Below are 23,666 nucleotides of genomic sequence, written 5' to 3'. Positions count from 1 at the left end.
TGTGTTAACCAATGGTAAGATCCAGCTTAAGTGCCAACCTCAGGAGGAAACTAAGTGTAGAGTATCAAGTGTTAGTTAGTTTGCAAAGAAGGATGTGGATTCAATGTCCATGTGGCGACATATGTTCCCACACCAACTTCACACTTCTGTAGCCATATAGAGTTTTCAATTTGTTAAAAATGTATTTGAGCTTTTAAAAGTGTAATCGTTTATGCCTTATGATATTTATTGTGGTTTTGCATATTATTATGGGTGAAGTGTGCTGTTTGTTCTACTCGATTACTTCAATTTCTCACAAAAACATGAAGAATTAAGATGAAACCTTGTGATTTTTCATACACTACAAGTGCAAGATGCAACTAGCAAGCCTAGCTAACAATGTTGGCTAGGCACCTAGTAAAGGGTTAAGCACGTCACTTGTTCACATTGTATTTGTATTTTGTATTGGTGCCTATCTCCATTTTGTATTTTGCGTGCAACTTCCTATACCTACGAAGAGTACCCAAATCGTAGGGCTTTCCCCACGTCAGTTGTAAAGGCTCGAGAGCCTTGAGGAACAAGACACACTCGCATTCCCTTCAGCCAGCCATCGCCAGCATGTTCCTAACAAGGTGAGGGAAGCAATTCGGTTAGCTGTCTTTTAATGGTGGTAGTGTTGCTTCTGATGCGCGGTGCTTGTGCGCAGGAGCGAGTATGATCGCGGGGTGAACACATTCTCTCCGGAAGGGCGCCTGTTTCAAGTCGAGTATGCCATCGAGGCTATTAAGGTACGCTTGTCCATTCGATCGCATGTCTTGAGAAATCGGAGATCTTTAGGATTCTTGCTTGTGTGACAGACAATTCTACTGTGTCGGTACAGCTTGGATCGACTGCAGTTGGTCTGAAAACCAAGGAAGGTGTCGTCTTAGCCGTCGAAAAACGAATCACATCTCCGTTGTTGGTAATGTCCTTCATGTTCGCTGCTTGTACCGGTATTTATTGTGTTGATCATGCATTTCAGCAGTATATTTGCCAGTGATCCAGCTTCCGGCAGTTTCAGTGTGTAAGAAATTAAATGATCTGCAACCTTCATGCAACGCAGGAACCAAGCAGTGTAGAGAAGATTATGGAAATAGATTCCCATATCGGATGTGCTATGAGTGGACTGACTGCAGATGCAAGAACGTTGGTTGAACATGCTCGAGTGGAGACACAGGTATATCAGCCACCACTTTGGGCATTGGCAATGGAATGCCAGTCATTTCTTTATCATATTACGTTGACATCTTTATTTTTTTGCAGAATCACAGGTTTTCATATAATGAGCCTATGGGAGTGGAGTCTATGACTCAAGCTTTGTGTGACCTTGCATTACGTTTTGGGGAAGGTGATGACGAGTCAATGGTAGGTAGATTATGCCACTTGCTTTGTTTGGATGAGCATTTTATTGTCTTGTAATCATTACCTTGGTTGGTTATCTTTGACCTTCCCCTCTCCTACAATTATGGTGCACACATCCAAAGTTTGCATGTCCTTTACCTTTACCTTCAAGCTAAACTTGTTTCTTTATATTTGTCAAAAAAATATTGATTTTGAATATGAAAGCGAAATGGTTGCTTACTAATCTGGTGAATAATAATGACTTTATGCAGTCACGTCCTTTTGGAGTCTCGCTTCTTATTGCTGGTTATGATGAGCATGGACCTAGTTTGTAAGTATTGACCGTTTCCCCTTTAAATGTAGAGTTTTGTTTAGGCTCCAAGTCTGAGAGATTTGTGTTCCATGTGCAACAGACCAGTGGATGTGAAGGTCAAGACAATAGACTCTTGCATGATGTTAAATTAAGATATATAATTATAGCATTATAGCATTATAGCATGGCTACTGTGCTCATACGATAGTAAAGGCTCATGGTCTTGTAGGTGTTCACGGCAGTCCTCGTGAGCTTGGTTGTTCTCCCCATCCAAACACTCATGCCAATCATAGTGGATCTTTTGAAATATGCAAAGAAAGGGCTGTGTTTGAGAAGGAATGCTGCCCATGAACCACTAGCAATGTTGTCGACATCTATCAATGTTGCTGACTTGGACATGTCAGGCCTTGCCTAAAGAGAGGCTGCCCATTGTGAAAATGTGTCACCCATTTTGCATTGGCCATGAAATTCAGAAGAAGGGAGGTGATTGCTGCTGGAGTGCCGTGTAACATGTTGGTAAAATGGTGGGTAGGCATAGGCAGGCCATGGGCAAGGTAGTAATGCAATGGAAATATTTGAGATCTCCACTTGATTTGCCTAGGTTGACCATTGTTGCCATACACAAAAGATGGACAGATAGAGAGCGATGAAGCTCTAAATATCCTTGCTAGACTTTCATGAAGGCTCACAAGTAGGAGATGGATTGCATAATAAGACAAGAATAGTATGTTTGCTAACAAGTTGCAAGGGAGGCTGCCTAATTCATCATTCACTTCTATGTGCAAAGTGATTGAGAGCTTCCTAACTCTTTCTTTCTTGTCATAAGGTGACAATAATAGTGTCTTCGATGACCTAGTTGAGATTCTAAGTCCCCCCTTTTTTTTGGTGTTTAGTTATAGTATTCATATGTGGTTCTTGAGATGTAGATGCTTGGGTTTAGTTATGTTTGTTAACAAGTTGCAGGGGAGGCTCCCTAATTCATCATTCACTTCTATGTGCGAAGTGAATTGTGATTGAGAGCTTCCTAACTCTTTCTTTCTTGTCATAAGGTGACAATAATAGTGTCTTCCATGACCCAGTTGAGATTCTAAGTCCCCCCTTTTTTTTTTGGTGTTTAGTTATAGTATTCATATGCAGTTCTTTAGATGTAGATGCTTGGGTTTAGTCATTGAATATGGCATGCTAAACCTTAAATCATGCAATACAATTACTAAGGTAGTCATTGTATCTCACATGCTCAAGTGCATAGATCTATAAACCCTTCATGATTAATCTACATTTTTTGGAGGAGTCCACGTCCTTGCTAAAAGAAAGTGGAACATTGTCTCACTTAAGAATGTGGAGACTATAACCATTGCATTGAAGGATGTGGAGACCTTTACATCCTATTGGGCATCAAATGTGTGAAGTGTAGTAGAGAATAGAGTTCATATAAAAGTTGTTTCTTTGTGTGTTTGTGCTACACACACATGAATAGTCTCTTAAATGTGCCATGTGGCACAACTGAATAGACATGACTGAAGCTTTTTCCAAAAGGTGAAACATGCATGCAAGCCATTAGTTGTTAGATGTTGGATTGTTTCCCTTCACATCTCTCATCCTCTATACAAGCTTGTCTCTATGTATGGCTGTGATTTGCATTTCTGAAGAGAAGCATCTCAACTTGTAGCAAACAACTCTCATGTTTGGAGTCTTTCATATTTGATTTAAGTTAAAATTGTGTTGGTCTTCTTGGTGGAGTTTAAAGCTATTTTTGAAGACAACATTAGTTGCTCCATTGTTAATAATTTCCCAGTTGTAAATTTTGATCTCATAGCCCAATCTATCCTTCTCTTAATCTAGTATGAGAGTGTCCATTGAAACTTTGCATGCAAACACTCTCCACATTGTAGCCATCATCTCTTTGTTATTATTGGATCTTTCGAATCAAGTCTCTACAGTGGGATTCAATTGTGGCTTTGAATCTATAGAACCTCTCATAGGGGTGGCTTGTAATCATAAATTGCTATTTTGATGTTTTTTACACTTTGTTTTTGCATATTTCCAACGATGGTGGCAAAGCTACTAGAGATCCTCTTGTGCATGTGTATGCTATTCTTGTTGGAATCCTTGCGTGTGCATCTATTTTGTGTGCAAGTGCATTTATCCTCATTTGAATTGATGAAGATTGTTGCATTTCAAGGTAGTCATTTGGACACTTGACAAGGAGTCCAAACTAATGGAAAGTTTCTTTACTTAGAAGACAAAGATCAAACCCATTCTTGTGGCGAGTGGATGTTGGCTACATGTTTTTGGCACTCAATCATGAGCATTTGGAGATGAAGTAACCTAACCTAGGAGTAGCAAAATGATTGTGATATTAAAGAAGCCCATTCTTATGCCATTCTTATTAATTCTCTTTGAAGTAAAATTGTCTATCAATTTTTAACATATAAGTCTTCTTGAGGTTCATGGAATACTACAAGGGCAAGATACAAGTGCATGCCAAATCAAAGGCAAGTGTTGCTTGAGCTTGTGTTTAATGAGGTAAAAGTTGAAGGAGACGTATAGTTGAATAATTGCTGAAAGTAAGCTTTTGTAGAGAATAAAGTGACAACTATTCGTCAGACATATCTTGATTGTTGGCCCAAGCATGGATCAATTTTGCGATTAATTTAAGCGTGGAGCAATTGTGCGATTAATTTAACAAAAAATGAATGAGAATGAAAGAATTAATCAATGCACATGATACTCGATCACAATGAGGAGTGGGTTAATAAGTGAGAGAGTACAATGCTCAAGGCGATCACAGTGAATAATACCACACTCATGTGCTAATGAGGCATGAAGTTTCTTTAAAGTCAGAGAGAGTACAATGCTCAAGGCGATCACAGTGAATAATACCACACTAATGTGCTAATGAGGCACGAAGTTTCTTTAAATAATAAAAATGAAACCTTAACAATATAATCGTCATGGGAAACCCTAAAATAAACCCTAACCCTAGTGTCACTTAGTAGGGCACTAGTCACTTAGTGCCTAGGACACTAGGGGCAACAACTACATTGAATGACAGTTAAATGCCTAGGAAGCTTGGATCATGGATCAAAGGGTATCAACGTGCAGCCCATGAGATTGCCTACAAACTTCCCTCCATGAAATGGGTGGACGTGTGGCAGATGGTCTAGCGTGGCAATTATTTTGTTGCTTTGGCAAGAGATGCAAGGAGGCAGGCGGAGACTAGGCATGTTGTGTTGTTTGGGACATGTGAGACCAGGGTGGATCAATGTTATGACCAAGCTAGCATGTCAATGAAACTTGTAGTAGGAGGCAGGAGATTTGGCAAGGAGTGGCAGCACACAAATGGTTTTTGAATGTGACGTAGCCTTTTTTGCAATCAAGGCAAGGATTAGATTGGCAGGGTGTCGGACAAGCTTGGCGAAGTATTAAAAATAAGACCAAATGGTAGCGACAATGGTCGAAATGTTGGTGTCCAACCGTTGATAACCACTTGTTAGGGTGACGAAGCTAACGCGATGCCAATGGCTTTTGGGCGGCAGCTGGCCGAGGTGTGACGCTCAATGGCAATGGTTGCATGGAAAATGATCGTGAGCAATATCGAGCATGATGAAGGTACTTTGCTTTGATACCATTGTTGCCCTAGGTGTGGAGCAATTGTGGGATTAATTTAATGGAAAATGAATGAGAATGAAAGAAGCAATCAATGCACAATGATACTTGATCACGAATGAGAAGTGAATTAATGAGTGAGGGAGAGTACAATGCTCAAGGTGATCACACTGAATAATGCCACACTTATGTGCTAATGAGGTATGAAGTGTTTGCAAATAATAAAAATGAAATCCTAACAGCCTAATTGTCATAGGAAACCCTTAAATAATCCCTAAGCCTAGTGTCACTTAGTGCCTAGGACACTAGGGGAAACAATTGCATTTAGTGATAGATCATAGTTTAAATGCCTAGGAGGCTTGCATCGTGGATCAAATGGCATCAACGCATAGCCCACGAGATGGCCTTCATTGATTAAGAAACATATCATAAATTGCTTGCTAATTGCTTGAATCTTATTCCAACGTTGTTAGTACAATCTTTCTCTTTAGTCTAATGTCCTAATAGTGGATGAGTTGGTGATGTTGATTCTTGAGCAAGACATTGTGTGGCTTGAATTAAGGGCAATTAGAGTCATGAGAATATACATGCTTCCAAAGCCAAAGCAAGAAGAAATTGAATGTTCCATTGATTGAAAAGCAAGCATTGGAGAGAGGTCTACCTCTTTTTTGTTCTCTTTTCCAAAATGGAAGGCCAAGTCAAATTCTCTCAAAGACTTGACTTGTCATTGCTATAAGGAGGGTTATATTATCTCAAAACTGTTCAGATAGGAAGAAGGTACCAATCACAAGGTAAAAGCATTCAAATTTGTTGTTGACAAGAAGCCTAAGGGAGTAGTACTTAACATTGAAGAAGCTAATGTTTCAACTACAAAAGTTCATGAATTATCTGTATCAAAATATGTATGACTCGTAGCTTTGCTACTTGCATTGATAATGAATTTGAAGAGTTTTTTGAGAAATATACATGTCAAGTTCAAGCAAAGGATACACTTCAAGAATTTCAATCTCGGGAAACTTAAAGTTTTTGGAAATGTAGTAGTCATCTTTGTGCTATTGGTTCAATATTTTCAGCAGTTTTCATTGATGGTACGGTATTATATGATCTTGCTTGTAATATTTTGGAGTTGGTACATATGGGTATGGTCCATTTGAATAGAGTGCCACATACTTCTATCTTCTAGTAGATGACAATTAGGAGTGCCCACGTATGATAGATGAGACAGCTCATTTGACCCATTTGGTCCAATCTATAGTGCCATTTTAGCTCATCCAATTGGTTGTAGTGATCCTTGGTGCCCCAAAGGTAGAGTTACTTGTTGGAAGTGATCCATAGTCATGAAGGATGTGGGAATGAAGGACCGGGACAAGGATGCTGGGGATTGAGAAAAATAGGAGAGGAGGGATAGGGATCGGGATGGGAACCTAAAAATTATATGTATTGTAGACATAATTGATGTACTCTATAAATAAATTATATGTATTGTAGACATAATTGATGTACTCTATAAATAAACTAAACAAATATGATACCTTAACTCAAAAACCTTCTAAAAATATCACATAAACGTGTAAAACAAATACATGAGCAATGAAACTTGATATTTTTAGCTCAAGAGGGTGGTTTGGTTAGGCCAAACAAGGTTGCTCCATTCTATTTGATAGATGGAGTGATTCATTGTGATTGAAAAGGGGGATTATTAGCATTCTTGTCTCATGTCATCTTGGCATTTATTTGTTAGGAGCAAAGGGAAGGAAAATCACAGGTTCCTTCATTTACAAACACATTTAGCAAGCCATGATCAAGGTAAATAATGAGTCTTGATTCTTGATTCATAATGCGATTCTCTCGATTCTTGCATCTTACATGTAAAATTGTAACAAAGTAGATGATCCATGTAAGGAACATGTTTTGTATTATGGGTAGTGTCCATCACCAAACATAATCCAAGTGGTCCTTATCAATGTCTTGAATTGTGGATCTATGGGGTAGAAACTTGAGGCCTAGTTTCAATCCATAATATGGACACCTTATGCCTCTCATTGCCGAGATGCATGGAAGATATAAGCAAATTAGAATGGGCAAAGAGGATTGTTGATGACACTTGTAAGATTGTTGGCTTCATCAACAAGACTCCATAATTTGCAATTTATCATTTGGCCTGAAGTTGAAGAAGCTATTGAAGACACAATTTGCTGCTATGTGGCTTCTTCTCGAGCATATCTATAATGTCTAGATGTCACAACAAAATTCAAAAGGCGGTGGTCCTGAATGAATTCAAGGAATGGCTAGGAGGGGAGTCCACCACTTGCCAACAAGAAGCTAATCTTGTTCTACTATTTTGTTTGGAGGACTTGTGGATAGATACGAGGGACTATGTTCAAGATTTTGCAGTCTGACTAGTACCGTACTAACATTAGATAGGTCTAATTGGATGTGACAACTCTTCAATATCCTATGAAAACTCATGGGTCAGGATTGAAGCTAGTTAGATATTCTGATGCAGACTGGGGAGTTGATTAGACTCCAGAAAGTCGGTCATTGGTAATTTGTTTGTTGTCCTTGGTATGAACTTGTTTCATGAGGAAGCAATGAGCAAGGAAATGTTTCTGCTTCTTGAACTGAAGCTTAATACAAAGCACTATTTTATTTGGCACAAGAAGCTATGCGGCTTTTATAGGTTGTGTGGACATTGACATATTTCACAAAGGCTTCCTATCACATTGTATGGTGCTGTCAAACTGCAATAGCTTTTACTCACAATTGTGGCTTTCATGCAAAGACTAAGCATATTTATGGGAAGTATCACTTCACAAGAGAGAGCTGTCCCTACACTCTCTATGCCTTGTGCAGTTTCTATATACTGCATCGTGTAATTTTTACAATGGTATTTGTACAAGTGCCCTTTACTGTTCGTGCCTCTTTTGCTTAGACTTTAGAAAGATCGACCTGCATTGCTGCAATCCAGCCTGGTTTGTGTGCCCTAAGCTCTACCTTTGACTTCTCTTCTTAACCCCTCGTGTGCTTTAGGTCAACCTCTCCTTTGTCTTTGTTCATGAATCACCCCTTCTAGCCTTGTGGAGCTACCTCCATGTACCCGACCTTCTTGTTCTGGCCCATCTCCTTTCTTGCCCTTGTCTCTGTTGCTTCCAGGCCCAACTATCTTGTCCCTCTTTGCTCTCTCTGTCCCTGTCTCTATCTCTCTCCCTCTCACATCCTACCATCCACAACAGCTTCTTTGTGTTGTCCTTGGCCTCTCTTTTCCGCTAACTTGTGCAGGCTATAACTGTAGGCTATAACACCAAAAAGATGCATGGAAAATCATCCAATGCTAGTCATAATTCAGGCTCACTGGAGGACAAAGGTTGAGGAGTAAGAGGTGCTTTTGGGGACTGGACAATGTCCGCGTAGGCAGTGATTGGGTGACTGGACTCAGACAAAAATACAGGACACTTACAGTCCAATGAATGCTTGGTTTGCCATAAAGCTTGGAGAACTAATCACAGGATCCAGCTCATCAGATTAGGTGCCTTTGTCCTTGAGAGTTTCCAAAAATTTCTTCTTCAGTTCAGACCAGCAGTACAACGAGAAGAGATGTGCACCATGCTTCCTCATTTTCATTGCTTACTGATTTTCTGTCACATTGAAGGCTTTCCTCTGTACATCTAGGGATTAGTTAAAAGATTGGTTAAAATTTCTGCACTTTCAACTTTCTATTCGCTCCTTTTTATTCATTCATCTCATCACACGATGCACATTCTCCAAGTCTATGAGCATGTTATGAACTGCACATTTATCCTGTGTCCGTGCTCAATAAACGCTGCCAGCTTTATAAATGAAATATAAAATTGATTATATCAACAATTTGCAATATGTGGTGATCCTCAGGTACCACACAGACCCTTCTGGTACATTCTGGCAGTGCAATGGGAAGGCTATAGGCTCAGGTTCAGAAGGAGCAGATACTTCACTCCAGGAGCATTACAATAAGGTGTGCTTGGTTTTCCTTTTTTTTTTTTTTTGACAAATTACATGCAGCTGTATGCTGCGCTGGTCCCTAATCTTTATAGCAGACTATGATCTTTTTATTTTCACACCAAGTTCAGGAGAATGAACACGTTTTTGTCATCTTTCCAGGGTTTATAACCCAAGCTTAGAAGAGTAAACATCTTGCTGTCTACAGCAAGGGGCCCTTTACTAGGTATTGTCTTTTATGAGGAGGGTTATAATGGGTCCATTCTCATGGTTTGAGATGGCCAATAAGCTGTCTGTTTAGGAGGATATGATTGTTCTATGAGGAGGGTTATGATAGGTCTGATCTGCTATCAATGTTGAGATGCAGAAGTTGCCAATAAAGTTAAAATTCTTCTCTTTGCATATTAGCACAAAGGTAAAATTTTTCAAAGGTGACACAGTTCCGGTATGTTGTGCATACCCGACTCAGAAGACAAAACAAAACAAGCATAATTGGGGTAGGGAAAGTGTTTTTTGTATCACCTTCAAGAAAGCATGGAATGAGATGAAGTGGTAGCCAATATTTGTCAGTCTATGCTGTGAATGACAGGTAAAAGAGCTCTTTTAGTAGCGTATAATCTTCCTATGAGGAGGGTCATGATAGGTCTGTTCTCATGATTTGAGAAGCAGAAGCCACCAGCATTAAATTCTTTTCTTTGTATTTCTTGGAGCATGAAGATAACATCTTCATAGCAAAAAGCTACATAGTTTCTGTAGGAAAATTATTTTTGTGTCATTGGGATGCGTAAAGTTTCTCTCTCTCTCTCTCTCTCTCTCTCTCTCTCTCTCTCCATACTCAGGCTTTTACTGTTAATTGACCTCTAGACTCTTCTGGGTCCTGCATGTTCTAAAATGAGCATGTACAAGTATGTCAGAAATTACATAGGTATAGCTGAGAGAGAAGAAAGAAAAGTGAGGAGGAAGAAGAAAGAGTGAGTTGAGAGATGGCGAACATGGGGAGTAAGGAGTATTCATGGAGTAGCTTCTTGCATGGAACACACTGGTTTTAAACAAGTAATTGTGGAGCAGCTTCCTTCATAGAAATCTGTGAAGTAGTCAGAGAATCACATTGGCTATGACAACAAAAGATAGTAAAGGCATCCATTGATCACTTCCATGAAGTATACATGGGAGGCTAGTGTGATGCTGTCGTTGGGCAACCTTTGATCTAGAAGAGTAAAGTGGTACTGATATGATAAGGATCAATTCAATTTCAGCTCATAAGGGTAGGAAGACATCACTAATGTAGTGTAAAGAAATGCTCTACCACAAAAAACAAAAAACCAATCGTACGGTAAACACATAGATTGATAAAAACACAATTAGGATTAGAGTAACTCAGAGACAATGAATACAATGAAGATTAATGAATGAATACTAAATAGAATACAAGGCTCAATGCAGCAAATACACTATGTAGTGAAGAATAATGAACCCCAAACTCTTATGTCTCGAGGATCGGGGCAGAGCGTATGAGCTAGAGAGTGTGTTGTACCCTGATGGATCCCAAAACATAGCAAGGCAGCCTCTGAGGATGTTTGGCAGCAGCAAACACAGCCCAAGTGTGACTAGCTGAGTGATAGACGGGTAGATTGGGGCTGAAATAACAAAATACAGGTATGAGTGGTAATGTGGGAGTCTGAGCGGCACCTGGAACAGCAAAATGCAGGAGTATGCTGACATGGGAGGGGTTGGGTAGTGGAAATGCAGGCTGTTGTTGGTCGTATAGCAGTAACAGGGTAGTCAGATATGATTTGTCCAATCTGTCTAGTTGGTGGACTTAGTATGGTATTAAACATACACAAAAAAATGTTGGATAAAATCCATTGTTTTGTACAGTCATTAAAAAATACATAGAAATTTAAGGGTTAGGTTAGTAAATATTACTTGTTTTAACATGAGAGTGGCTATCTATGAGATAAGAGTGTCATAAGGCATTATCCATCCAGTACTAATATAGTTTATAAACCATAAATGTCTTTGCTTTAGTTTTCAATAATAAGCCATGAACATGATGAGAGGTTGAGACAAAATGTAAATCCAAGACTCTAGTCACAAGTGGTTTCCAAGGTCCAATTTCATTTATAAGATTGAAAACATGTATTATAGATAAAAAAAGAAGCTAGTTTGCAATGATGGATCATGATTCATGAATCTTCGTATGGCAAGTCACAACTGCCAAGTGGCAAGTACAAAAAGTAGTAGATACAAAAAGAAATTGAAGGTTAAGACTCAAAGTGAGATGTGTGTAAAATGAAGGCTCCATGAAGAGGCTTAGGCATTGCGATAGGGTTAAAGAATACGGAGATATAGGTAGAAGTAGGGGAAGGGAAAGAAGAGGAGGTAAAAGAAAGAGGAAATAGAAATAGAGCTACACATAGGCCATGAGACACAAGAGGAAGAGGAGAATGGAGAGGTGGAGAGAAGTGGATGGAGCAGATTCGAGAGAGGAGTAGAGGAGCTTATAAGAGAGAGGCAGAAGAAGAGGAGGTGGTAAATGAGGTGCAGGTAGAGGTCAATGAGGATAAAGTGGAGAAGGGTAAATGCAAAAACCGATTTTTGAAAAACGCCAAATCCAAAAAAAAAAAGGGATGAGAATTGGACAGATTGTACACATTTGACCAAACTGGATAGATCGTACCATATGGATCCGTTTGCGAACAGAATGTAACTCTAAGTAGCAAATGCAGCGTGCTAGTGACATGGACAATGTTAGGTTGGGCCGGTATAGATGTAGCAATCAACAATGAAGAATAGGTTGCTTGTTGCACACGAAGGGTTGGGAGGCAACAAACAACAGTTGCCAACACTTGGGGAGGGTTGGAAATCAGACACCGATAAGTAGATAGCAATGGGCAACAGCTTGGCCGAGATATCTTTATGTATAGGGTGTGGAGAACAAAGAGAAGGCATGTGCGAGTTGCAAAAATGTGATTATCACCGAGTGAAGGGAAGTATGCCTATTTATAGAAAGTTTGGATCCTTCCAATTAGGGTTTGTGCTCATGGGACATGAACACTCTCTAAAAATGCATTTCTTTTTAATAAAATGTTTAATTCGTTGATTAATTAAGTTTTGGGATTGTTTTAATAAAGCTAATGCATTTTTAGCTCAACATGTAGGATATGATAGACACACATCATATTTTGTCCCAATTGTGGAGTTGAAAGTTATCTAGATGTAAATAAAGAACTAGAAGACTCTCTCAATGAGCACAAATAAACTATCTCGAAGACCTTTGATGTTTCTCAAATCAATGCGCCTTTGGGAGGGTTATCTCTTCAAAGGCAAAGAAATAATGCCGTTGATTTGATCCTAGGAAGCTTACCACCTAATCAATGCACAAAGAAGGTTAGTGAAAGCCTATGACAATAGATAATGACTCCACTAGGCTGTGTAGCATGAGCCCTTGTTCTTGTTGCTTGCATTGGCAATGCGAATCCATGTGGTTTTGGCCTTATCTAAGAGTTGAGGATTCATTTATTTCCTATATCTTGCTAGGATAGACTTAGGACGTTTTAGAGGCTACCCCTTAATAGGGACATTACTAACATCTTGGTTCATTGCATATGAACTATGCGCTTATGCATAGGATTTCGGAGGATAGGGAGTATACTTTTGTTGTGGAGGCTCTTTCATAGAGCAAAATGCAAGTTTAAGAGAGTTTTGAGCAAAAGAAAAAACGAGCAAAACATGTAGAAATAGAGCATGGAATGTGACACTCCTTTTCAAAGGTCGGAGCTATGGTTGAATAGCCCTTGAGTTCTAGTTAAATGTTGTGCTTGATTTGTATTATTCTTGGTAAAAGGTTATCATTTGGGCTCAATGGGCATACTAAGATTTAGCTAGTAGGGGCATTCAAATCCAACTTGGTGATCATTATTAAAAGCTTGTGCATATTTTTTTAATTGACCAATTTAGAATTAGAAAAAGAAAAGAAGCAAGACATATGCATGTAGAAAAGCCTCCATGGCTACCACTAAGTGTAAATGCAAGAGACTATGGGTACATGATAAGGAAGCCCTTAATACCTTTGCAATAACTTGGGCATCAAAGAGGTAGCATAGAAGGAGGGATAGTGAAGGAGGAGAGGTTTTTGAAACATGGCGGGAAACCTATTAAGACCACCATTCAACGCGATGCATCAAAAACTTGGAGCTTGCTTGATTAGCACGATTTTCCCTCAATTGCAATCACTAATTAAGCCCTTGATTTTTACCTTTGAAGTATTTGTAAGACATGCATGTTCGAGCCATTATCACTATTTGTTACCTGCAAGTTGATAGCAATCTCACAGTTGAGGATGTTGTAGGAATAATTTACAATATACTTTTAAAGAAGTAAGATATTCAAGGAGTCTTTGCATGAAATTTGAACCCAACCTTTTCGAGTCCTTAAAAAATGTATATTTACTTGCCTTGTTTTTAGAGGGATTTGCTTGCACTTCCTTATGCTTGGAGATTTGGGAACATCTCGTTAACATGGTAGGTTGCAAGGGCTCCATGCAAATGAGATGGATCCCATTTAGCGGAATCAAACTTGGGACTTGGTTTCATGTCCTCTAGAGAGGAAGGTGATTTGGGTTAGATAGGTCTATAAGACCCTGAGAATAGGGTTGACGGGACCTTGGAGAAGCACAAAGTGAGACTTGTTGCCAAGGAATTTGCCTAGGAGGATTGGATCTTATAGGGACGTTTGCATTGATAGTTGGGGTGACTACCATTTGGATAATCATCACATTGGCTTCCTATCATAGGTGGCCTATGGTGTCCTTTATGAGGAGATTTATTTAAACACATCCAATTTTCAGTGTTTTAGGATAAGAGGATCATCTTTACCACTTGCGAAATGCCCTTTTTATCACATGAAGCATATACCTCAAGCTCAGTATGAGTGGATTGAATGCTTTTCTTTTCTGCTATCTATGGCTTGAAGCAAATGCCTCAAGCTAGTGCTAGACCACTTTTTTTTCTAGCATTGCTTTTGAAGGTTAGAGTACAACGTGGACTTTTACTTTATATTGGTTGACGATTTGGGTGACCCATGTCATCCCATCCTTACTTGCATAATTTGATCATTACAAGAAGTCGTATGTGCTGATTAGAGAGTTTGAGATGAGAAATCTCGGCCTATTCTTTCCTCCTTATACTTGAGATCTTTAGATCACCCCAATGTATTGTTTTCTCGTAGAAGAGGTATATGATAAGTTATTGGCCTTGGCATGATTGCATGTAGGTTGTTTGTTGCCCCATGGACATAGGATCTAAGTTGTCCTAGTATAAAGAGGGTGCAATGAGGGATGTTATCATAGGGACGTGAAATTTTTAGATGCTTTAATCTTGCTAGTAACATTAGATTAATCTAATTATCAAATGTGCAAGGTTGTAAGGTACATGTGATGCACATGGCAGTTATTTCATGGTAATAGTTCAAGGACCTCAAGGTGTTGGTGGATATCAAGGTAAAAGTTGTGATAAGTTACATCAGTTGGGCTTTGGTTGTCAGTTTGTGTCAGTTCTTGACACTAGGAGAGTTATTTGGCCATTAAGTGTTAGCGGTGACACAAGGGACTAGCATTAATTAAAAAATTAATGCAACTCTAAGGGTCAATTAAGGTTGGGGACCACTAAGGGTTGCAAATGGCCTAGCTAAGTTAATTGTGGATGGGAATTTTTATTTTTGGGTGGAGTTAGAAGGGCTGAAATTAATTTTCAGAATTAATTAATTTTGAAAAATAATTAATTGGTCGGGAATTGCTGGAAAAGGTGATTGGAAGATTGCAACTTGGCAAAAATTCCCATGCAATGGGGAAGAAGGTTGTTTGGGGCCGAGAGAGAGCCATTCAGTGTATGCGCGCTGTGGGGGAGGAGAGAGAGAAGGTTGCTGGTTATTTTCCTTGTGTAGAAATAGCAATTGCTGCAGGTGACAGCCATCAAAGGCTTTCAGAAGGCATGTGACAATGGAGAAAGTCTCACTAGATGCTAGTGACAACAATGTTGATCAGGCGAGAGAATGTTTGGGCTTTGGGACAAGCGTCAATTGCATCAAATGCAGAATTGACAGGTTAGCAATCAGATTTGGGACTTTTGCCGTGATGAATCTCAGATTTCTCTCTCATCTCAGCATTCTCTCAACTTGCCTACCTTGTGCTCAGCCATGCTCAACATTTTTCAGCCAATTGAAGGTGTTCTCAATCAGATTTGGTGGATAGTAGGAAGAATTCTGCTGTAAACCCTAAATTTTTGCAGAAATTAGGGTTTAGTAGTCACCTTGGGACCTATGCCATTAGTCAAAGGCATTGTACATTCAAATCAGCATTTGAAATTCAAGGATTTGTTAGGGATTTCAGATGCCAACTCATCCATTGTGGAACAGCATTTGGCTAGTTGGTGGCTTCATTTGTGGAAGTTTTGGGTGCAAATCAAGGGGCAATTGGCCCAAATTCCTTGTTGATCGTTTATACAGCAAGGGGCTTTTGGATCAACAAAGGAGATTGTGAAATCTCAGCTTGTACTCAATCCATTGGTAATTCAACTTAAAGAAATACTGCAAGGGGCACCAGTTTTGGGGCCACCAAGGTGTTCAATGTTTAAGATTATGATAGTAATGTGTGCATTTCAGTTTATGTTCATTTATTAATTGTTGTAATTAAGTGCTTGATCATAGGTTTTACCACCCCCTTTGAGAAGTAAGGCTAGTTTCATGGTTCCATTGTCGGTATACCATTCAATCCTTTGATTTGGCGGGCCTTGTGAGAGGTGAAAGAATGCAGAAGGATCGAAGCTCAAGCTTAGTTGCAAGTACAATTGAAAGTGAAGAGAGTGTGATAGCACAACACCCAATGCAATAATTTGAAGTGTAATATGCAAGTTTAAAGTACAACCATTAAACCTTAGGGTTGTAAGGGGGTGTTCACACCTGAAGAGTGTCAAACACTATAAGTACCAAACTATGTAACATAGGTACATAAAACAAGAGAAATAAGTCGGGGGGAAAAACCTCTCGTATGGAGAGTAAAAAGTGCCCCAATGTCCTATTGAAGATCACCGGCACTCCTTTGTTTAGGCGTGAATCAAACCCAACAACCCCCCCTGGAGTGAAGAGTAATCAAGATACAAGGGTCATCCACCAAAGGAGATCAAATTCAAAGCATTGCGAAATGCTTTAAATTTGTCACGAGGAAGAGCTTTGGTGAAGATGTTTGCCACATTATTGGTGGTAGGACAGTAGACAAGGTTGATATCACTTGCATGTAGCCTCTCTCAGACAAAGTGATTGTGGATCTCAATGTGTTTTGTGCATACATGAAACACTAGGTTCCGTGCCATTGCTATGGCACTTTGACTGTCAGTGAACAAAGGAGTAGACTCCGCAACAAATAAATCCAAATCAGATAACAAGCGTCTAAGCCATACGCATTTAACTGTGGTAGTGAAAGCCGGCTTGTATTCAGCTTCACATGATGATGTGGCATCGGTGGATTGTTTCTTGCTAAGCCAAGAGATGCAAGATGATCCAAGAAAGAAACAATTACCACTAGTGGAGTGACGAGAATCATAATCACCAGCCCAATGAGAATCACTGTAAGCATGTAAGTGCAGTGGTCCCCTCTTGGCATAAAGCAATCCAAGAGTCCTAGTACCCTACAAGTAATGGAAAACACGCTTGACAGCTTGCTAATGTGATATGCGTGATTGATGTATATATCTCAGGGCTGAAACTATAAACCGTATGTTTGGTCTTGTATTGCATAAGTAAATAAGACATCCAATTGTTGGAGCATATGTATGGATATCAAACAAGCCACTATCATCATGCAATGGCAGTATTAGTCCAGGTTCCATTGATATACAAATTGGCTTGCAATCCTGTAAGCCAAACCTCTCAAGAAGTTTATCAATGTATGTAGACTGTGACAATCCAATGCCTCTAGCATCATTAATGAACTAAATGCCCAAATAATAGTACAAAGGCCCCAAATTTGGGATCTCAAAAGTTCACTGCAAATTTTTTTTGAATGCTGTAATTTGATCAGCACATCCTTGTAAGCAAAAGATCATCAACATATAGACACATGATCAACAAGGATCTCCCCTCTTTGAATACGTAAGGGGTAGACTTTGATGAGCTTTTATGAACCCTTGACTGAGTAAAAAGGCATCAATCTTTGCATACCAAGCTCAAGGAGCTTGCTTCAAATCATATAAAGCCTTTTCCTAGCTTGCATACGAAGTGTTCGGATCCCTCAATTGCAAAACCAATGGGTTGTTGTACATACACTTCTTCTTGAAGTTTCCCATGCAAAAATGCAGTCTTTATATCAAGTTGATGCACAGTCCCTCCATAATGGGCAGCCAAAGCAACCATAGACCTAATGGTAGTCATGCGGGATGTAGGAGCAAATGTCTCCTCATAGTCAATGCCTTTCTTTTGTGCATAGCCCTTGGTCACAAGCTTGGCCTTATATTTGTCAATGGATCCATTTGCATTTCTTTTCAGCTTATAGACCCACTTTGTACCAATGGCCTTCTTCCCAATAGGCAAGGATACTAAATCCCATGTTTGATTTTTTATGATGGAATCAAACTCAGCTTGCATTGCTGCCATCCAATGCACACTATGTTGTGTATCCTCAAAACATTCAGGCTTCTCATCATCAAGTGTGTTTGCTACCATAACAAACTCCATGGTATGTGCACCATCATGCATACGAGCTTGCCTTCTAGTACGAACAGCAATAGGAGCATCCAAACGACTATCTTTTACAGTCTGCAAATACCATCTAGGCATATGCTAGCCTCCGAACTGTGCACAAGCTTTTATTGAATTTCAAATTCAGCATCTTGCTGAATATTCAAATCAGCCATGGGCTGATTTTTTGCATTACCCAATTGAGCAACTGGCTGAACATTAAGTTCACTTGTTGAAGCTCCAGCTATATCACCACAAGAAATGGGCAACATCCCTTCAAATACATAATTGGCAGCTTGATATGTCTCAAAACCAGCAAGGGATAATTCTGATTTTTCATTGAAAACCACATCCCTATTGACAAATATCTTCTTAGATATAGGATCATATAATCTATATCCTTTGCTCTCACTGTTGTACCCCACAAAAATGCATTTAGTAGGTTTGTTATCTAACTTCTTCATGAGTACCTTGGGAATGTGTGCATTTGCAAGACACCCAAAAGTATGATAATGTCCAACAGAAGGTTTTTGGTTGTTCCAAGCCTCAAAAGGCGTGACATTCTTTAATGCCTTGGTGGGACACTTGTTCAAAACATAGCAAGCACACATAATTGCTTCTATCCAAAGACTGTGTGGCAAACTTTTTGCTTTTAGCATCTCCATGAGTGATTGGTTCTTCCCCTTGCAACTTCATTTTGCTGTGGAGTATAAGTAGTAGTGTATTGATGAACAATGTCTTCTGCTTCAAAAAAGAATTCAGTATAGAAGACACGTATTCTCCCCCTCGGTTCGAACAGAGAGTCTTTACCTTGTAGCCATATTGGTTTTCAACAAGTGCTACAAAGGCCAAAAATGCATCATACACTTTTTACTTTTTCACCAAAGAGTAGACTCAACAAAAACGAGTAAAGTCATCAATGAAAGTGACAAAATAGTAACAGCCACCCAATGACTTTGTTTGCATAGGGCCACATATATTTGAGTGCACAATTTGTAATCTGACAGTTGCTCTAAAAGCAACATCACGGGGAAATGAAAAACGATGCATTTTTCCCAAAGTACACCCCTTGCATATATGCTCAGGAGGTCTCTCCAAGAGAGGCAAACCATCATGCATCTGTGTACGTTGCATAAGCATCAAACTACTATAGTTTACATGCCCCATACGAGCATGCTATAACTTTACCTATACGAGCATGCTATAACTTTACCTATGACATAGCAGGAGTGAGAGTAGACGCTAGATAGACCAACTGATCAACTGAAAAAGCATTCAATACATATAGGCCATGACAGAGTATCAGTCAAAACTAAAGTCATATGTTCTTTATCTCTAACCATACATCTATTATCATCAAAGGTGACCTGCAAACCACACCTTGCTAAAGAAGAAATAGGTAACAATTTCTTCTTTATGCCTTGCACAAATAAGGTATCTTGCAAACGGAGAATAGAGCCATCAATGGCTGTCAACACAATCTCCCCAATGCCTCTAATAGGGTATGATGCATTGTTGGTACACTGTACAGACTTGCCAATTGGGGTTGCGATAACGAAAGAAAACAAATCTCTGCGAGATGTGATGTGCTTGGAAGCATCACTGTAAAAAAAACCATGTGCTCGCATCCTGAGTAGAGCTAAATGCTCTATTAGCCAAGAGGAGTCATAATTGCATGTGTAAAAACAATAGGCCATGTGTGCAACAAAGGACACGGACTATATGCTTCAGAAACAAACATTCTTGAATCCTCTTTGGCTATATGCTTTCTACATTTAGTGATGTAGTATATTGGCTTCTTACAATAGTGGCACTTGCACTTCTTGGCTTGCGTGTCCCCTGTTTCTTGCTACTCTATGAAGTACCTGATGTTCCAGAGCTTTACAGAGCATTTTTAGCTTGGCTGCCCTTGCCCTTTTGTCGTGTCATAAAAACCTGCTCAGAGGCTATGACATCCACACCACTATTCTTTTTTATTTGCTTTTCCTCTAAGAGCAAACTAATCAACCAAAGGAAAGTAAGCGGTTGTGGAGAAATTCTCATGGGTGAGGTTCAAGGCTTGGATCTAGAAGGACATGTTGTGACTTTTGTGAACTGAAAGCTCCAACCAGCTGAAAAGTGTTTGGGACTTTATGAGGAGGATTTGTTAGTAATATTACCAGGAAGTCTTTCTTTGCCTATACTATGCAATGGGTTGTGGCTATATGTTCAAGTTTGAATGTATTTGATCCATATTTCAGAGGTGCTGTCTGTCTAGATTGTGCATTAGGCTGAACGCATGTATTTTTTTGAGCTTTTTCGACTTATAATCTTTGTATCTATTAATTGCTTTGCAGCTTTTCAAAAAGTAGAACTATCTAATTACAAATATTCGTTCCCATATTCGAGTACATGGTTGTTAGATCTGACCTCTAGAATTCCCTTTGTAATGACAAAATGGATAATCAGCTTTCTAGTTTGATGGCTTAAGATCATGAATCAATCTCATTTGAGTGTCAACGAGGAGTCCATGGATCCCTTGCCTATTAGCTCACAAAGTTTTAGGGGAGAGAAAATTTCCCATCTGCACGTGACATTCTTGACATAAAAGTTTTGACAAAACAGCAAAATCTAGATTGAGATTCCATATTGGCCAATGTATAACTGTTCTTTCCGTTAGATTTTAAGGTTTCCTCACCTGATGGTGGGTGGATCCCTCCTATGTTAAGAGTATGGTCCAAGGATAGCATGCTTGAATTTGTATGACATCATGGTTGGAACATGGGTGGAGAACTCATTCTATGTTTATACTCATGCTCTTCTCATGCTTACCTTACAATTTTACATTGCACCATGTCTTATGCCTTTTTTAGCACCCCTCAATGTAAGATGGGGAGTGTGTGCAGAGGCTGACAACTTACCCTCACTTCCAGTTGACGTTGATTCTTCCTTAGCACTAGGAATGTTAATTGCAGCAAAAGTAGGCCCCTGAACATAACTCTGAATCGGTGAAATTTGATAACCAGTCTTGTTTCTGTATTGCATGTTGTGCCCAGCATGTCTAAGAAAACCTAGATTGATATGTAAATAGTTCATTTATTTCCAGCAATTCTAGTGTAGCTATCAAAATCGAATCTACTGGGATGGCTGGGGGACAGTGCTATAGACTGCCTCTGAATGAACTGTGACATACTGTCCATTTAGCAAAGGCAAAATCGAATGTACTGGGATGGCTGGGGGACAGTGATATAGACTGCCTCTGAATGAATTGTGACATGCTGTTCATTTAGCAAAGGCAAGGGTCTTGATGGATTATCATGCATGTGCAGAAGGCACTGGACTGAGATGGTGAGGGCTTTACAACCAAACTAATATACGATGACCTAATGACTCACACATACACATGAGAAGGCCCTGGGCTGAGATGGTTAGGGCTTTACACCCAAACTAATATATAATGATCTAATGACTCACACATACACATGAGTATGTCAGCCTTAGTGTAAGATAAAAACCTGTTTTCAGTGACTCATGACATATAACACAAATCCTTTTGTATGGTTTTTTTGACTTCCTACAATTTCAGTGTTATGAACCAAGTTAACTGCGAAATATTTCACCCTTGGGTGCATGCCAAGTGAAATGTGTAAAATAAATATATTCAGCAGGTTTTTAATAAAAATTACTTTTTCCTTGGAGTGAAATGGCATACAAAGTGTTGCATATTGAAATGTTTCATTAGTGAAACATGAAACAATGAAGAAATGTGTTTCATGGTTACCGTTTTATGAAGATATGACATAACACGAGAGAAAATATCTTTATGTTCCTCATCAATTTCAATCTGTCTCTACGTATCTCTGTGCGTTTGTTTCCCCTTGCCCTGCTGCCGACTTCCCAAAACCCCCTTCCCTTTGTTTTTCTCCCTGCCTCCCGCAAAAAATATAGCCAGTCCCTTTTGCCCTTGCAGAAGTAAAAGAAGTGAAACCTGTTCCTACCAAAAAGCACAATCTCTTTTCTTTGACAAATCCCCCTCTCCTCCCCTGGTAGAGGTACATAAAGTGAAACCTGTCACCACCAAAGTGTGCACACAGCCTCTTTTTCTGACAAAGCGGCTTCAGGTATTTAGCTGCTTACTGTGTGTGCTTGTGGGCTTCATTGTCAGGACATGACATTAGAGGAGGCTGAGACACTTGCCCTCTCAACTTTGAAGCAGGTTATGGAAGAAAAGGTGAGACTCATGGGGTTATGTATGCAGCTGAGTTTCTTTATGTGAGTTTCTTGGTAGTTTGTTCAAGTGTGTGTAAAGGTGAACTGAGATGGTATTATGTTTTGAACAGGTTACTGCATCCAATGTGGACATTGCAAAAGTTGCACCAACCTATCATTTGTATACCCCCAGTGAGGTGGAGGCTGTGATTGCAAGGCTAACTGCATGAGTGTGGGCACTTTCAGAGTGTTAATTCAGCTAGTTAATTATTGAGGTATATCTAGCAGGTTCAGTTCACAATACTTTGAGTGCAGAACTGTTTATGGAATTCACTGTGGATTTTACATGGACTAGTGAAAAAAGATTCTGCAAGAGACTTCACATACTTGCCCTTGGCTGGGTAAGAACATGAATCATTTTGCAGCACAAGAAAGGAATCAAGTAAAACTGAAGCTGGAGAGGCATGTGTGTTCTAAGCTTCTGTGTATTCAATATGCTTTTCAAATCATGAGCTGTAAGGTGTGGGAAGTCCAAAATTCGAGGTAGCCTAAGAGTTTGATTCAACTGACTTGCTTCCACAACCAAAGACCATTTGACAAGCAAAAAATACTTGGCGCATTTTTTAAAGCTGTGCTCATTGATTGTTATCCATTTGAGCAGTTTTAAGTGCCTGTTGGCATTTTCTTGGGTGTGCTAATCTATTGACAGAAATGCTTGATGCATATTCTATCTTTCCAAAACGACCAGACTTTTAAGCATATGTGAATGTTTAAAATTTTAAGTCTAGATAGTAACATGGTACACATACGCAAGTTCAAATTTAGACAAAAAACTGCAACTCCTTTTGCTAATGCAATAAGCAACAGCACATGGTTGCTAAAGACGAGTATGTTGTTCTATGGCATAGCGAAGTGATGCTCACATTACAGATGGGTACTATGTCCAAAATCAAGTGCTCCATAGCGACACTTGCTTGAGCTTTTGTGAACACTCATCTAGCCACAAATTGACCATGCAAAGTAAAGGCGAAAAACACGTCGTTTTATGTTCACTTCAAACCTCATAATGGTATCATATCATGCACATTTGGGAAGGATTGCAATATTGATGGTGTCCAACCCCAATATTGATGATGTCTAACTCATTGAGGATAGTTTTCGGAGCTTGTGATTGTCAAATTGAGGTTTAAAATATGATGGGCCATGTGACTATGAAAGCAACCTAGTGAATAGTTTTTTGAGCTTTTGATTGTCAAATTGAAGTTTAAAATATGATGGGCCATGTGATTATGTAAACAGACTGTCAAAGTTTGGGCCTTTGGTTTGATGAGGCTCTCTTCACATGAAGGTTACACTAACATGGTTTGATGGGCCTTTGTTCTCATGAATGCTACACTTACATTGTCATTACTCGGCTGACTCATGAGGGTTACACTCACATCGGCATTATTGATTTACTTGCACTTTACACACTACCATTACTACCACCATT

The 23,666-nt window shown here is 39.4% G+C and overlaps 1 protein-coding gene across 1 annotated transcript; it reads left to right on the top strand.

Annotated features, from left to right (window-relative positions):
- The first annotated feature begins 455 nt into the window (after positions 1-455).
- Positions 456-22,915, top strand: LOC148031776 (proteasome subunit alpha type-5). Its single transcript, XM_087685438.1, has 9 exons — positions 456-611; positions 686-767; positions 860-940; positions 1,082-1,195; positions 1,282-1,383; positions 1,632-1,690; positions 9,170-9,272; positions 22,131-22,196; positions 22,306-22,915. Exons 1-9 carry the CDS (start codon positions 598-600, stop codon positions 22,402-22,404), a joined length of 720 nt encoding a protein of 239 aa, XP_087541564.1. The 5' UTR covers positions 456-597; the 3' UTR covers positions 22,405-22,915.
- Positions 22,916-23,666: the final 751 nt, after the last annotated feature.

The sequence above is a fragment of the Lygodium microphyllum genome, chromosome 9 (genome assembly GCF_053477565.2).
Source record: "Lygodium microphyllum isolate KBCC chromosome 9, Lygodium_microphyllum_v1.1.10, whole genome shotgun sequence".
Lineage (NCBI taxonomy): Eukaryota > Viridiplantae > Streptophyta > Polypodiopsida > Schizaeales > Lygodiaceae > Lygodium > Lygodium microphyllum.
Note: the sequence above shows the minus strand (reverse complement) of the source record. Positions and strands in the feature narration are given on the sequence as shown.